This window comes from Venturia canescens, chromosome 8 (assembly GCF_019457755.1).
Source record: "Venturia canescens isolate UGA chromosome 8, ASM1945775v1, whole genome shotgun sequence".
In the NCBI taxonomy this organism is placed as follows: domain Eukaryota; kingdom Metazoa; phylum Arthropoda; class Insecta; order Hymenoptera; family Ichneumonidae; genus Venturia; species Venturia canescens.
Genome location: NC_057428.1, coordinates 17,607,276 through 17,624,224, shown reverse-complemented (window position 1 = coordinate 17,624,224; position 16,949 = coordinate 17,607,276). Strand labels below are relative to the sequence as shown.

The 16,949-nt window shown below is 40.3% G+C and overlaps 1 protein-coding gene across 1 annotated transcript in view; it reads left to right on the top strand.

Moving 5' to 3' along the window:
- Window positions 1-10,957: 10,957 nt before the first annotated feature.
- The window catches only part of LOC122415254 (uncharacterized), a 179,796-nt gene continuing 173,804 nt past the window's right edge, over window positions 10,958-16,949 (top strand). The window contains exons 1-3 of the mRNA XM_043427239.1: window positions 10,958-10,994; window positions 11,084-11,284; window positions 15,081-15,116. Of these exons, the coding sequence (XP_043283174.1) occupies window positions 10,958-10,994; window positions 11,084-11,284; window positions 15,081-15,116 (274 nt within the window). The remainder of the gene's footprint in view (window positions 10,995-11,083; window positions 11,285-15,080; window positions 15,117-16,949) is intronic.

Sequence of the window (16,949 nt, the reverse complement as noted above, 5' to 3'; positions counted from 1 at the left end):
CGAAAATGACTTGGGAATGGAAAATGAAAAACACTTATTTGAGGATATAACGAGTCTTAAGCACAAAACGGTGGAAGGTTTGACAACACCATGAGCAGCCAGCTGGTTTAAGCAAGTTGAGGCATTAGAATGAAAATGATGTCATCGCTTTTAAACCGATTGCATCTTGTAAAGTGAAGTGTAAAAAAAATCAATTTAATTTTCAGACAGTTTAGGAGCGTCGTTGCTGAGGAAAATTAATAACAATTTGGGCCAAATAACATGTAACATTATGGAAGTCAAGACACGTTCGGTGATAGTGAAATTTTTTGGGCAACATGAACAAGGCTTGCTGAATAATGTCAATTTTTTCAGATTTATTAGGAGATTTGCTATTAATAATAATCTGTTTCCCGTGCAGTTTTTTCAGGCTAGGATCGTCACCGTCCGTGTTTTCGACTGAGCTTTCACCAGTTTTTCGTCTTTTTTTCCCCAATTCTTCTTTAAAGTGTATGCAACATTGTCAAACTGTAAACTGACATAACTTTTGAAAGGTACAGGTCATAACTTTTGGGTAAAAAAAACGACTGTACGGCCTCAACTTCCTTAAAGTGTAGATATGCGTACGCATGTATATAAACAGAAAATGGCTGTTGTCACGCATTTTGCTTGACGATTTTACTACTTAAGTATTTCAACCGCTGTGATTCTATTAAAAATTTATCAATCTCAACAAATAAGTGACACATAATTTTAATAATTGCGAGAATAAATTTTATTCGTTTCTTCGATCACGAAAAGAGCAAAAAGTTATTTGAATCACATGTAATAACGAATGATCTTCCTTAATTTTTCAAACTTTTCAACGTTTTTTTTCCTACCGTCAGCGAGAGGTGCGGTCATTGTTATAATCGAGCAAACGCAGTCGCTCTGGAGAAAAAGATGGAAAAAACGTGATGTTTGCATGTCCGATCTGCAGTTGTTTACATTTAATTGGCGGCTGCGCTCATGTGCGTCGTAACAAATGAAAAATATTTAAGTTCCTCGCAAAGTGCAATACACACACGTCGCGCGGGTATTAATATATGAGAACATTTATTTGTCTGGATATGCATGCGGAGACGGAGAGCTCGTTTCTTCAAAGTGAACTCGTTTGAACTCCAAAGTGAATTTTGCTACGTTCGCATTTCCCGCGCGGCCTAAATTCCAAACTGATGGCGATGTTAAATATGCATGTACACATGCACATTTGAGAAATCAACATTCGTCAAAATGACATTCAGCAATGCACGCGCCTTCCCCCCCCCCCCCCCCCCCCCCTCCATTTTTCCTCTGATCCGAATTGTTTTTCTTTTTTTTTTTTGCTTTTCTTTTCAGACTTTTCTTCTACGTGCGCAATTTCGTGACCTACCTTCCCACACTTCCGGCCACGCGTATCGACGACTCCTCGCTCTACAAGCTGTGCCGATTACACACCGGAGCGAAAATCGTTGCCACTTTCAGCCTGCCTGCGGTCGATGTAAACAGGCTCATTTTTTTCGGATCGCAGACAAATAAACTATTTTCGCCATTGGTCTGGCCCGAGGACGAGCGTGATTGGTCTGCGTCATAATGACTACGTAATTGCGTGCTGTAAGGACGTAATTAGCTTCACCTGAAGCAATATCCTTGTCGAATCACTATAGATAAGCTTGCCATTATTATTCACAAAGCCGAACCTTGTTTTCCCTAAATGTAGAATAAAGAGCATTTTTCTTACGTGTTCGAAAATCTCCTTTTCAGTCTGTTTACCAATAGGCTGTTCGGGGATCGAAGAACTTTTTTCTTTCGATTCCATTTTATGGAATAAAATTCTGTTACTCCATTTGGATTTTACAATATTTTCGCGTAAGTTTTTTTCCCTCATTTTATCATTTATGTTATTAAAATCTGACGCTATTTTTAGACTGATTACTCGAAAAACCTTCGTTTCCTGGAAGATCATTTAAGGAAGCTCACGTGAATCTGATGAAAATCGAAAATTCCTATTTTGAGAGTTGACTTTTGGGAATATGCTAAAAATATACACCGTCCATCAATTCCCAGAATTATTCTAGTTGTCGAGAAAACATCGAAAATCACTTATGAAGGGTTATACATAGGCTCTTAAGGCAGGCACATTTCTTCGATTTGCGCGGATCCAATGAAATAGGATCCTCCCAACTTTAAAGAGCCAAAAACGAGAATAAGAAAATTGAATGTTTTTAGATATGAATGGTGTCTTGAGAAAGCCTTGCTACCGGTGAACGTGACTTGGGAATGAAAAAAGAAAAACACAAATGGCTGTTGTCACGCATTTTGCTTGACGATTTTACTACGAAAGTATTTTAACCGCGGTGTGATTGTATTAAAAATTTATCAATCTCAACAAATAAGTGACACATAATTTTAATAATTGCGAGAATAAATTTTAATCGTTTCTTCGATCATGAAAAGAGTAAAAAAGTTCAGTCGCTTTTTTGAATCCCAAAAAAACCTGCTAACAGTTTATACAAAAATCGAAACGCATACGCAGCAACTTGGACGAGACTGAAATCGAAATAAAATTTGATTCTGGAATTCCAATTTTTTATTCAATATAGCCCACAAAGACTTTATCGGAAGGTAGTAATTGCGTCGAATCGCAAAATTCGAAAGTCTTTGAGTTTGCCAAAGTTTCCAAAGTCGTGAAAAAACTGTAGAATTTCCAAGTATATCGAAATGGCAAAAGCTGTTGCATCGACGGTTCTTACCGGATCGGCGCTGCTCAGATTCGGCTAAACAACCGACAATTTTTCTTGCTCTTACATAATCCGTACGCAGGAGTGACATTTTTGTTAAAAAAAAACGATGCTATCGTTGAATTTTAGTTGTAATTTGAGAGCTGTTTAGTGGGTTGAGTAACACGGGGTTAAACCATCAGACAGAAAGAGCATTCAATCTCGAGTATTATTCCGTTCCATGGATATACGAACAAAGTGTCGACGTGTGAGTAGAGGTATGCATCTCACCTACGCTTTAACAAGAATTGATGTTTCCGACGATTATCCTTAAAGACCAGCGGGTTCCCAACGAGATATCCTTCCTCGAGGCAGGAAATTATCTTTACCGAACGACTTGTCCCGTAGCTATGTGCATTGCGAAATAAATTATTAGATGGAAGGAAGAAAAAAAAAGACAACAACAACAAAAAAAGGTATAATAATGAGAAAAACAGCCCGAGGTCTTGGTAAGACGGATTAATAATTGAGTCTGAGCAACAAAAACCAGCGACCATTATGTTTTGTGCAGATCATGATTTTCCTTCATTTTGATAAACCGCGATTGGCTCTCGAATGAAAAATTCGTATAGAAAGAAAGAAAATGAATATAAAAATAAATATTCCGAGTGGAGAGTGCGGTGTGCTCGGGAGAAGTACGAAATGAGAAGTTCAACACGCGCGAATAATTAATATGCCTCGTCCGGTCGAGTGGGCCTCGAGCGAAGGTTAAAAATTTGAGCAATTTTAAAAGTCACGTAGGGAAGTTGCCGAGGTTGATTGATCATCCTAAGGACGAGACGAATGACGACGAATTAAAAGCCAGAAGAAAACGAGGCGTCGAAAATGGCGACCGGAAGTAACGATCGCGGCGAAGCGAGTGGCTGGAATTTCGGGTCACCTACAATTTGTCATTTTGACATTGCGCCGGCTTGAAATCGAGTTTCTTTCGTCAAATAAATATTGCCTATTTCTGCCTTCGTTCCCGGGTTTTTAGTCCGAGGCAAAAATCATTATTTATTCGCCCGATTATTTTTATTTTTTCTTACTCTGCGAAATGGCGGATGCCTGAGAACGTTTCGCAAGATTAAAAATGCAGCGGGAACTGGAGAATCCTATCAAATGTAATGTCGAACGGGAGAAGCGTCGAAAGGTCGCAACGCTTCGAGCGTAACAACGTCGACTTACGCCTCTCCGAGTCTCACGACTCTTCGACATATGCACGTATACATGAATATTACAACGTATTGACGCTCAACGCTGTCTTATAAATGACCAAACACGTCCTTGACACAGTCACACCGAGCCACACACAGGCCCTTTTTCTCTTTGATCGAGCGCCGTCTAATTTTTTACCGCTCGTCTCGTCGACTTTTTTCTCCCCTCTTTTTCCTCTTCCACTCAGTTTTCATTCCAAACTCTGGTCTCTTTGTACTGTTCTTTATCAATATTCTTTTTTCCCATTCGAGTATTCAACTCGAATTATTTTTTCACTCATCAGGCTCCATCACTCTCCCATATTAGGATTAAAAAATCGTATATTGCAGCCTCAAATTTCCTCGATTGAATGGCTGATGCTTACGAGGAGAGAAAAATCTAGTGTCAACTGCTATGGTGCCATTTATTATTTATTTATTTGTCAATTCTTACGAACGGGCACAGTAGTTTTTTGTGAAGGGAGAACTCGACAAAAATTGCGAATGAAATTCTGGCATGTAGCGCAGTAAATTTCTAAACACTTTGGCGGATCTTCGATGCTTGTGTTCGGGCTCCTCAAATTTTGCTATGTTCAACCGTGAATTTCGATTGTGAAAATAACACTAACCATAGCAAAACAGCATTATTATATAATTGCGCTTTACAGTTAATGATCGAGTCGACACAAATTTTACAATGTTTCCTCGGTTAACTACGTAGGAAAAAATAGCACAGTTTAAACTTTTGTCACAGCAACAAAATACGCAATGTAAAAGCTTCTATTCGGAATTTACTTGGAAACGACAATGTTTTTGGTGAAAACCTCCAAAATGGGCGATATACATTTTACATTTTTTTCTCTCCGTGTTAATATTCAAGAGCGAATGAAATTCTGCTGTACGACGATACTCGTATTCGAGCTTTTGGAATTTTTTTACTATGCTCAATTATAAAATGAGCAATTTAGAAATTTGAATTTGGAAACGACACGAAAGGTTGCAACGTTTTTGGTAAAAACCCTGACATTATGGGGGCACAGTAATTTTCGTAGTTGGAACATAAGTTACGTCAATGTATTTGATAGCGGAAATAATGTTACGTAGAAATGTGTGATTCGAGAAGAATACTTATGGAGTATTTATAGCCAGGCGCGCGTCCATTAACGCCTGTGGACGTAACGCACACACCGTAGCGTAGGTACGGACATTGCGCGCGGCAATGAGAATAATCATCGAGAGATCGGGATGAATCGATAGCGGGACGAATTCAATGTACACGTGCGTATCGAGATCCCTTTGGGAGAGTCGTGGATGGGAATTAACGAGCGTGAATCCGGAAGAGGTGGGAATGGAGAGATCCAAATCGCGATAGTCCGCGGACAAGTAACGAACGAATTGACGAAAAAAAGGAGCGAGAGAGGGCGAGAAGGAGGGAAAAAACACGAGTCGTTACTTTGGACTTACATAAAAATATCTCAGGGACGTGGAAAAATCGCGAGAAGAAAGAGAAATAAAAGTGCGTTTTCATTGCACAATTATTTATCTTATCGCGTAATGACGCGTTCATTAGATTTTTTATTCCCTCGATACTTTGCCGCAAAGATCTTGTGTCACGTAATCGAAGAAAAATTTCTCCTCCGCGCGCCTCGGCTAAATGAATATTTCAGTTTATCCAACATATATTTAATAATATTTTAACGTCCCTATAAAATTTGTAAGACTCTTTGGAGCCTCGTGTTTCTGCGATGGTTAATTGAGCGGTGCAAGAAATTCGATGGGCTTTAATGCGCAATGATTTACATGGTAATCGATACGTTTTTTGATGATTTTCAACGTTCTATCCAGCAAGCTTTTCTTACGGTATTATTCCAGCCCGTTTTACCGCCGGATCGTTAAACGTTCATTACGTCTTTAATTATCCGAGTTTATCCATTTTTTGTCCTCCCTTAATTAACGGAAAATTCAAGCGTTTCTCTCTTCATTTTTCCCCGACGTTTAATCACTCATTTCCTGAGCATATTTTCCTCGCTACACCCTCAACTTGATCACCCACTCAACGTAATTGCATTTTCATTCCCAAGCAACGTTCTCGATGCAAATATTTGTAGGAATATTATTTTATACTTTTCCAGCTCTGTGTCATACTTTTGTTCGCGTTGTTAATAATTCAAAAGTCCACGCGAGAACAGAATCGAGTCTGGTAAGACAAAGAGTAGAGATCGTCCAAGCGCCACTCGACCCGCGTAGTCAACGATCGAGCGTTCACAAGAAATCCTGTTCGCCCACCGTTCGAGCTCCGTTCCTAAGGAAATCGTTCCGCGAATGTCAGTCAGGATAAATTACGATTTTCCATATAAGAAACCGAGCGTGTGCGGTTTCGGTATCGGAATAATCTTCGCTTTAAGAGCATCTTGAAAATGAATTTAGAATTAAGGTAACTCCTGTACTGCGTGCTAGTCGAATGAGGGCTAAATTTTCACAACGAATTTAGACCAAGTTTGGAACGTGCTGGATTCGTAGAGGATTAGTTGAGCGCAACAAAGTGAGACTTGTTGCAATAAAATCGGTCTGAAAACGCAGATAATTCTTTGAAAAATACCAGTGAAAATGTGTCGTCGTGGAAATTTGCAATGATCAGTCGATGGTTTTGCAAAACTATCATTTTTCATATTTTTACATGTTAATAAGATACGCTCTTATACAAATCCACTAACAATGCGTTTAATCGGTACGTTAAACTTGGTCTAAAAGCGTTTTGAAAATTTATCACAAATTTAGTACTTCGACACTTTTGGGATTTTGGGCAGTGTGAAAGAATGAATGAGCGAAATGCCAAAGACCAGAACGAGTATTCGATACCGAAGTGCGAGGATAAAATTTTTCGTTTTCACTGAGAATGTTTTTTTTATGAAAAACTAACCTCGTATTAATGAAAATATATTGTGCAGGTCATTAAAATTCGTAGAAACGAAAGAGAAGGATAAATTACGGCAATTCGTACCCGTACGAATATTACGTACGTCAACGAGTTGTGGCTCTATCAATCATACTTAATTATTCCAACGTTCTTGACGTTTACTCACGTCTTTTTTTGTATTTTTTACTTTGCCAATTCTCACTCGTCTTACTCTGTCCATTATCGCTGTACGAGTACAATTGCGAATGACAATAGGACGAGAAGAACTTTGTAACAATGCGCACGAGAGTGCAATTGCAAATAATTCAACTGTAAATGTGTGACGTTTATTTACAAAATTGGAACGCGTTCCTGGAGCCCGGAATTGTCGACTGGCCTCGATTTTATATCCTCAATTCTCCCATAATCTCGCCCACAATTAAAACCGCAATTTTCGTTATCTAATTACAGCAGCTTTTTTCATCTGTTAAAAAAATATTCGTTGCTATTTTTCGTATGCTCTCGCGAAATAATCTTTTCAATAAACAATGACATTTTGTGTGACGTCGATCCGTCGAGAATGGTTTCATGTAAACGTTTTGTTCTAATGAATAAGAAAAATGATGCTGAAATGAAGATTTTATGGGTTCTATTTTTGAAAAACTTGCTCAGATATAAAAGCAATTTCCGGAATTTCAGTCGAGAGCTTCCCCAATAATTTTAAGAAACTCCGTTGCCACGTTTTTCCATATACTTTAATCATTTTCGAATGAATTGTCACACGAGAGAGGAAAATAATGTTCCGAAACACGACGACGTTTAGTGTGACGTCAATCTGCCAAAAATAGCAGTTTGAAGTTGAAATTTCGTTCGACAAAAAACGATAAAAAATACTGAAAAAAAGAAGCAAAACTGGCTGACGAATCCTGGGCCAAGTTTCCTTCCATGGTCCAAAGGAACCAGTCACTTTGATAGATTTTCTTCAGAAAGAAAATAAAACAATAAGAGAAACAGAGAATAGTGACCTCAAGCTCCTACACGAATCGATCCATCAGGATTTCGAAGGCTTTAAGGACGTTTTGCAAAAAAGGAAGAACAAACTGATCAATCGTCTATTTGGCTACGAAGTCGCATTTTTTCGATAAAATAATTCACTCCGCGTGATTCATCCTTGAAGTGATTTCAATGTCGCTCGTGCGAGCTCCGAGACGAATCAAAAGAGATTTATGAGCAATATGAAGATTGACATAAATCGAGCGAATCGTTGATAGTCCACCGAAAATTTTACGAGCACAAGAATCGATGCTCAATCATTTTTCATAAATTCAATATTACAAGCATGTTTATAAAATTTTACGAAACAATATTTATTTTTCACTGAACAAAGGAGCAGCGATTATAATCACTAAATGCGATTCCCGCGTAATAATTCATGTCATTCGAGGATTGTGATAAAGGAATAAAATGAACACGATGAGGCTCTCGAGGATCGTCGGACGGAGCAGCGACACGATCAGGAGTTATTTACACGACACAATGAAAATTATTCACTGGGACAAGGCCTCTGATCGTCGATTATTTATCGATCACTCATTATTTATGAACTTCCATTACTATAATTACGCGAAGAATGATTTTTAAAATCCCTTAATAATCGAACAAAAAAGCGATAAATCGCAAGTAAATTGCTAAGAAAAATCGCATAATTTTGTGTCAATTTTCTGCTGCGTTCGATACAATTAATTATTTTCACTGTCAGCGATGACAGTCGCTCGATGCGCAGCGATCTCGTAAGTTAAACTTTTTCGAAGAAAACCAGCGCCTGGTCAGGCAACCGCTCAGTATCGTCGCATCACCCGAATCTACTTCGTCGTCAACAAGCAGCAACTGAGACTCGCAAGGTGCGATGCAATTTCCGAAGAAGTTTCGTGGGAACGTGAAAGCTGATGCAGCGGCAAAAATTGGCGTTTGAATGATCGAGTGCGTCGAATGAAAATGGGACTTTTCGTATAACAGTGATTTGCATTTAAAAGATGATACCCGCGGCGTAAGAGGAGGAAGCGCACAAAACTCGAGTGTCGAGGAGTGTTCGGGTGCGAGTCTCGAATGCCCAGAACTGGATAAAAATAAGAAAATGATTTCTTCATAGGTGGGTCAATAAATGCGTGGGCATGAAATGCGCGACGCTCGAATATAAAATCCATTGTGAACGGTGGAGAGAATAATAATTGCGGGCTTGTCGCGCGAGTTCACGGTAGCTTCGACACAATTATTCACTCCTTATGAGTGCGTTTATATATGCAAGAAAAATCTGTCACGTTACACGCGTGTAATCGATTTTAATGAGTAATCGCGAGATGAACCGAAGGAGCTTGAGTTATTGTTTTACAGGGTGCACGCCATATTCGTGAAAGACACACTTTAATAATCTTTCATGAAAAATTAACGAGTTATAAGAACTGATAAATGTATAATCGACGCAGCAGCAGCAGCAGCAGCGTGGCGCGGTAGCACAGGACAAACGATATTTATTGTTTGCGTTGTACAACAAATAGCGCGAGTTTAACGTGTAAGGTGAGAGGACAAATATTTATCGAGTTAGAGAATTATTGCAGGACGGATTGAGGAATCGATAATAAAAATCTTGCAACTCTAGTACCGAGAAATAATAAATAATAATTGCGTTATCCCTCCTTTTTATAAAGATGAATTCAGTCGACCGAAAAGTATCGATAACCTACACCAATTGGGGTCATTCTCGACACACGCACGCATAAACCTTTCATAGTTTCCTATTTCTCTCAACAATTGATATCAATTTAAAGAGGCATGAAAAGATACTCGTTTTTCATGCAAGAATTACGATATGCTGCTGTGTAGTGTTGGGGTTCTATATCGCCCATTTTGGAGGCTTTACCAAAAACGTTGTAATTATCGCGTCGTTTCCAAATTCAAATTTCTGTATTGCTTCTTCTACGTTTGGAGGTTTTTACAAAAAACATTGTCATTTCCAAGTAAATCCCGAATAGAAGTGTTTTAAATTGCGTATTTCGTTGCTGTGACAAAGGTTCAAACTGTGCTATTTTTTCCTACGTAGTTAACCGAGGAGACGTTGTAAAATTTGTGTCGACTCGATCATTAACTGTAAAGCACAATTAATAATGCTGTTTTGCTATGGTTAGTGCCGTTTTCACAATCGAAATTCACGCCTGAACATAGTAAAATTTGAGGAGCCCGAACACAAGAATCGAGATGCGGCAAAGTGTTAAGAAATTTACTATGCTACATGCCAGAATTTCATTCGCGCTCGTACGATTTCTTTTGGTATCACACACCGATTTTCGTCGAGTTCTCCCTTGACAAAAAATTACTATGTATGTTCGTAAGAATTATTAAATATTACGATGTACACGAAGAAAAAAAATCGTTGATTCAATAACAATTGATGTTGTTGGAAGAGTTTTGTTCGTTCAACTTAAATGTTTTTGGAGAGAATGAATCTGTGCAGTTTGATCTTGTGTTCGTTTAATCATGTTTAACCTTGTGATGCTCCACTGATTTCAATGACTTTGTATTCTTAGTGTAAAATCCTATTTCTATGCCACCATGGTGCTTTTTACCGGAATTTTCTTCCCGTGTATCGTTAAAAAAAGACTCTTGTCAAATATCTTCCTTCGAATCCTTCCGAAATATACGTTTCATACCGGGAAAAAAAGTTGGAAAAGCAGGGAATATTGATTCGAGTAATTAAATATCGCGATGAAAAAAAGCAGGACACAAAACCATGAAATATGATTTATGAGACGGTAGCGCGCAAACAGCAAATAACGTTGATTGAGCAGGATACCTGAGCCTGTTGTACTTGTACCGTATACACACGTTACGTAAACACACATAAACGTATCATGAATAATAATAAAATATAACGAGCTAGTCCAGACGTCGTGAGAAACTTTGTCGAGTGGCCAGGCGAGCGTGGGTCGAACGTGTTTCTGGATATACGTATGAGGTACATGGGGATTTTCGAATCGAATGGATCTAGCTCTGGAGAGCGATTTTGTTTCCTGCCACCCCGGAGTTGATAGTTCGGGGCTGATTCGCGTAGAAGGATGAAAAAAATATTTGCGAAAATAAATCGATATTGGCGTAAGCTCGCCGTCGTCGGGAGCCTGTTAAAAAAATTTGACAGAATTCTCATTAGAAACGACTTGGAAAATGGTCTTTTAAATTTCGAGGTGGAGTTGAGCTCAGTCGCGACAGTGGCGCCACGACCAGTGGACTCTCGCAGCGCGTTCGTGCTCTCAACTCCGCTGCTGCGTGGCTGGAGCAAGATGAGGAAAAACGAAGAGCGGAGGAGAGAAAAACTTGGGCGGAACTCGGGGTGGTCCGAGATGACAAACGACGTACGACGAGACATTGTTTAACCGAGTCAAGAGGCAAGTAAAGAAAGGTTACGAGCAGTAAACTAGAGGCGTACCAAACGAAAGGGGAAACATAAAAAAAACAGGGCGCGAGAGTTCAGAAGCGTTGAGCTCGCTCGATTTTTCTGTTTCATCAAATGTCCGTTCGTCGGCTTGTTTAAATTTCATAACTCCGCGGACGAGAGTTGACGATTTTACTCGGTGGAAAAGTAACGTCGTAATTCCGTGTGATGTTTCGCCGCGCGCGCGCGCGGGAGAGCGGCCTTTGTAAGATAATACGGACGAATTGAAATCGCGAGTGCTCGCGAGATGCTTAATCTTACACCCCCCCCCCCCCCCCCCGCCCCCGCGACCCCTCTTCTTCCCTCTCATGCTCCTGTAATTCGTTGCTTGAGACGTCGACCCCACCAACCCCGAGAAACTCGTAAATCATCGAAACGCGAGACGCTGCATATGAGAAACCGCGAGAGAACGAGGCAGGTCTTCTTGCTCTCGGGTCCAACGACTCCGAGAGTAATCGAGGAAAACTAGACAACTGACCCGAATTCGTGACGGCTTACATAATTCGCGAAGTACGTAGGTCGGTTGGTGTCTTCACTGAATTATTAATTTTGTATGTACAAATAAAAATATATCTGAGTTTCGAACAACTGGAAACTCCGATTCTCCTCTCTGCTAATTAGTTTTATTTTGATTACTCGCCCAAGTCCTCCTCGTCCGCGTTGAAGTTTATTTTGTTCCCGCAGATCGATTTACGACTCAGCCTTGGCGAGTCCACGCGTGCCAGAAAATAAAGCCAAAATTTCCGCGAAACATTTATTTGATTAAGCGTGAAGTACTGTTTGCTTTTTAAGGTTGATCGTGCCCGGAGGATCGTATTTTATCGGCGTCTAAATTGGCTCGATTTTTACTCGTTAGTTAAAGATATAATCACTTTGAATTAATGTCAGAGTCATTAATTCGAAATTGTAAATAAATTTTTTCAACTCGTCTTTTGGCGAATGAAATTACAAGCCATTGATTAATCGGGAATCCATCCCCCGACCGAACTCCAAATTTCATTCGTCCCTGGCGAAAATACGATAGTTTTTCATGCAAAAAATCACATTAAAGAGCGCAAAGGGAAAACGCGAAGGGAAACGGATGAAGAAAAAAGTGTGAATAAAAGGACAGCAGGCTGTGACGGGAATGGGCCAAGTCAAGAAGAAACAAAATCCTGAAATAAACTAATGGGAGATTAAACGAGTGCTCATTACCAATTTCGTTCAATCTTTAAGGTAATACATCTGTATTACTGGTAAGATAATCGTCTCGAATTTTTTCTCAGACCTTCATTATATACTCCATTGTTACTGTGTAATTTTTCATAAACTTCGTAAGATGCGTTCATTCACGGAGAGAAGAAAATAGTAAGAATTACTATGCTGCCATCGTGTTGGGGTTCTATATCGCCCATTTTGAAGGTTTTTACCAAAAACATTGTAATTTCTAAGTCAATTCTGAATGAAAATTTTTAAATTGCGTATTTCGCTGTGACAAAGGTTTAAACTGTGCTATTTTTTCTTAACATAGTTCACCGAGAAAACGTTGTGAAATTTATGTTGACTCGAGGGTGAACTGTCAAGTAGAATTATTATGATATTTTGCTATACACTTAGGTAATGTTTTCACAATTGAAATTTACTGTTGAACATAGTAAAATTTGAGGAACCCGAACACAAGCATCGATCATACGCCAAAGTGTTTAGAAATTTACTATGGTAAATGAGTCGCATCACAAAAAATTACTATGAATGTTCGTAAGAATTAATAAATATTAGCGATGTAGAAGCCTACTTCTATGGCACCGTAGAAGTTTTTAGTGAAATTTTCTCTCCGTGTTGCTTGTATGGAAAGACAAACGATTTTTTACGCATAGTAATAAGACGAGAATCCTTGAAAATTTTGATATGCGCGGAGTCGACTACCCATTTAAACTCTGTTTAAATTTTAAGACTTTTTTAAGAAAATCTCTTCGTGCACAACCTTAATGAAAAAACGTAGACAAAAGTTTTCGGGGTAGTGGGCTTGAAAAAGGCTCTTTAAGGTGGTAGTATTCGTGCAAAATTCGCGGAGTAACGGTTCGCAATGTTCGTGCCAATACGGAAGGGTGTGTAATCGTAAAATAAAAAAATAAATTTGGCTATTGCCCCAACGCCTTCCACGTAACGTCGTTCGAGCCGTTCGTAAAACTCGAGGATCGCAAGATCACGCACGAGGTTGATTGAACAACGAAATATATGTATTGCGTTTCAGATCTCGCTGTGCCAATAAATGAAGGGGGAGGGTGAGTTACGAAATTGAGTAACATTGAGACGAAACAATCGTTGGACGTGCGCCACTACTTTTACAATGATTTTCTTTAGTTTTCGATTAATTTCGTTTTTCAATGGCGTAGAAAATGGACTTTTCACTCGAATAAACGCGTGTGCTACGCGCAGAGGCGAAATCGTCGGAAGAAAAAAACAAGCGACGCAACGAGAAAGAGGCGAATTCGAGATCCAATTTACATAGAGCTCCCCGCGCTCCCCGCGCTCGTGTAACGTGTGTCGTTAAATAGTAAACAATTGGAAACGCGAAATAACTCAGAATTTAACGAGCGCGCAGCATCTTTGCAAGTAGAAAACGATTTTCCTCGCGCTGAGTTTCTGCGGCGAAGAGCAGGATTGCACCTCACTCGACGCGGTTTATTGTTCGATCGCTATACGAGAGCCGACAACGGGGAGCGCGAGAATGTTTCGCGAGGCCACGCGGAAGTGGCTCGAGGCCATTTTGTCCGATCTTTTGGATCAGCCATTTTGAGGAGCTCGAAGAAAACACTTGTGCAGCGGGAGAAAAACCGCGTGGGCTTGAAATTCCTCGCGCATGTTATCGCGTTTCAAACACTCGTTTACGCACGCTCGAAAACCATTTCGCATTCTTCCAACGACGTCCCCGCAGCGAGTATGCGGCGCTCGAGAAAATCAAACGAGAGACAAAACGTCCTCAGCGGCTTTCGCAGTTTTCCAAATTTTTCGTTCCCACCCCAAGTCCTATAAGGGACGGCAAACACTCCCCTTAATTTGGCTCTTTATCTTATCGATCTCTTGCCAAATTACATTAATCCGTGAGACACGCACACGTACCAAAACACACTCACGAAGACGGAGGTTCGAATAACACGCGTTCTTGAAATAGAAAGCTCGAGACGTCGTTGGCTTTGATTTTTCTCTCTGCCCCGACTATTTCGGTACTTCTCGATTACTCGAAATAAACCGGTGAATCAAGCCGCTTTGTTTGGAGTAGGTGGTTTTCGTGTGTACGTTCAGATCGAGAAATTTAATGTCAGGGACTGGCCGCTGCGGCGTTATTTCTACTACTATTATTGTTATTTTGATAGTAAAATTACTGAATCAATCAAACTATCGACGGGTCGGAAGACAAAAAATTGACAGCGCACTTTTTTTTCTCATTCGTAGAAGATGGCGAGGATTTTGCTTCCTCGCTATCGAGGGGAATATCAGTGTGAAAAAAAATCGAAAGAATCGCAAAAGAGCTTTTGTAAGTGTCCGTTTTTTTCGAAGCCATGTTTTTTCACCTGGTCGAGAGCATGACTCTGTCAAATTTTGTCCAATCGACTTCATTCAAAAGGGATTCTCTTCAGAAAATTTATCGCTATGGTCGCATCGTAGAGATTTAAAAAAAAATTCTTCACTTTTTTTTATCAATAATTTACTGCAAAATTTGTGTGTACTATTATAATTTAACAATCTTTTTGATTTCCTCATTTCAGATGTTTGCTGTGGCACTTGTGCTATATCAACCGTCGGTGAGTCTTTTTATGAAACGCCATTTTGCGAGCGCTCCTCCGCTTAATAAAATGTACTAAAAGTAATAAAAAAAAATTCCTCGTATCCTTCATTACTTCAATAATTAATACAAAATATTTAAAATAATTTGGTCGGGCCGTTTTTTCGAAAAAAAATCCCAAAAAATACCTCATTTTTCAGCCTCTCACAGCGATATTCCCTCCTTAAAATATAAAAAATAGCAGAGCAAGCTATCTGAATTGGAAGGAGGCTTGTTCGTCAACGAGTAACAAACGAATTTTGACGATGCGTGGCGACCAGGCCGAGAGCCCGTCGCTTGAGAAAGAACGCTTCAATAAAGCTGAGAAGCAATGGCGGACCGCTGGAGTTTCGCTGGAGGCAATCCAGCAAAAGAGATAGAAAGGCGTCGCGCGCGAGAGCGCGTTGAATGAAATTCAAGTGGGTCGCGCATGAATGAAGTCGCGTCTCGCAAGCGAGCGCAGGATATTTAAGCAAGTTTGTCATTGCCCGAGAATATTATACGCGATTTTTCCAATTTTCGCCGGGGACAAGAAATCATTTGAGTTTTCTGCCTCGAGTTACGGCGCTGCGGAAAGCGACGGAGGAGGGCTCGAGACTCGCTTTTGAGGATAACCGAGTTGCGAGAAAGGACGATAGCAGTTTGCTCGAAAGTTAGCCAAATTCGTACAACACGAGTTCCTTTCCACACTCGCGATGTTTTTTCGCCCAGTACGCTTTTATTCTCTCCTTTCATGATTTTTTCTTCTGTCCTACAAACGGCTGAGTATCGAGAACCGATTGAGCGTGGGCGACCGGATGTGATCCGAGACCGAACGCGCTGCACACACGAACCAGCAACCGGTCGCAGAGGACGTGCCGCGAACGCGAGGAAAAGAGAAAATGAGATTTGCGTCCTTCGACGACGGATTATCGACAGACTTTCGATGATATGTCATTTCGTTGCGGAGTTTTCTTTTTTACTAGTCTGCGAGGGTCGCCAAAAATGGTTATTCCTCGTGAAAATAAACACTGATTGTTATTCGTGGAATAAGTCTACTTCGCATAAATCACACTCGCGTAACAACTTCGCAGCTTGCGTACTTGGAATTGACAATTAGGAAGATTTTCAATTCGTAATCAGCGAATCTGCTAATGACGAGAAGAAGTACAAGACTGAAAAAAGGGATTAATGGCTCGGGGGACACGCGAGAGTGAGAGTAAAAAGAAAATATTCGTCGCTGTACGAAAGGGAGACTGAATTAATTCGGGCGTAAAGCAAGCGTGCTCGCACAGGACGAGAGTTTTAAGTACGGTACAAACGAGAATAGAACTCCGACGGGGGGGAACGACCTCGCGGGACCACCGTATACAGTAAAACCCTTTTAAAACGAGCTATTAAATGCTGGACTCGTTGAAAAAACTCGAACGAGCGCCCTCAAAAGGCGAAATCGTTCGGTCGAAAATTCTATTTTGTTGTTGAAATAGAGTCAAGTTAAAAACCCTCACTTTCAATTCCTGAATTAACCGACAAATCAGCCAAGTTTGAAACAAAGTTTCATTCCTTTAAAGCAGAACGGAGAGCAGTTTTCTTCCGTTATTCGGGGTCCGGCGTTTGCGCCTGAATCGCTCATTTTCATAGATGAGAAAATGTCTACCAAGCGCCTCTGGTGGCTGCGCTCGAGGGTGCTGGCGTTCCCACCCCGAGCGGTCAGTCAGAACCCGGCTGTACCGGCACCGTTTCGTGAAGTTTCCCTTCGCCATAGAGACCGGATTGGACCGAATGGAATGAAATACTGAAAAGTGCAGAGTGCAGGGCAGTAAAAACTAACTTT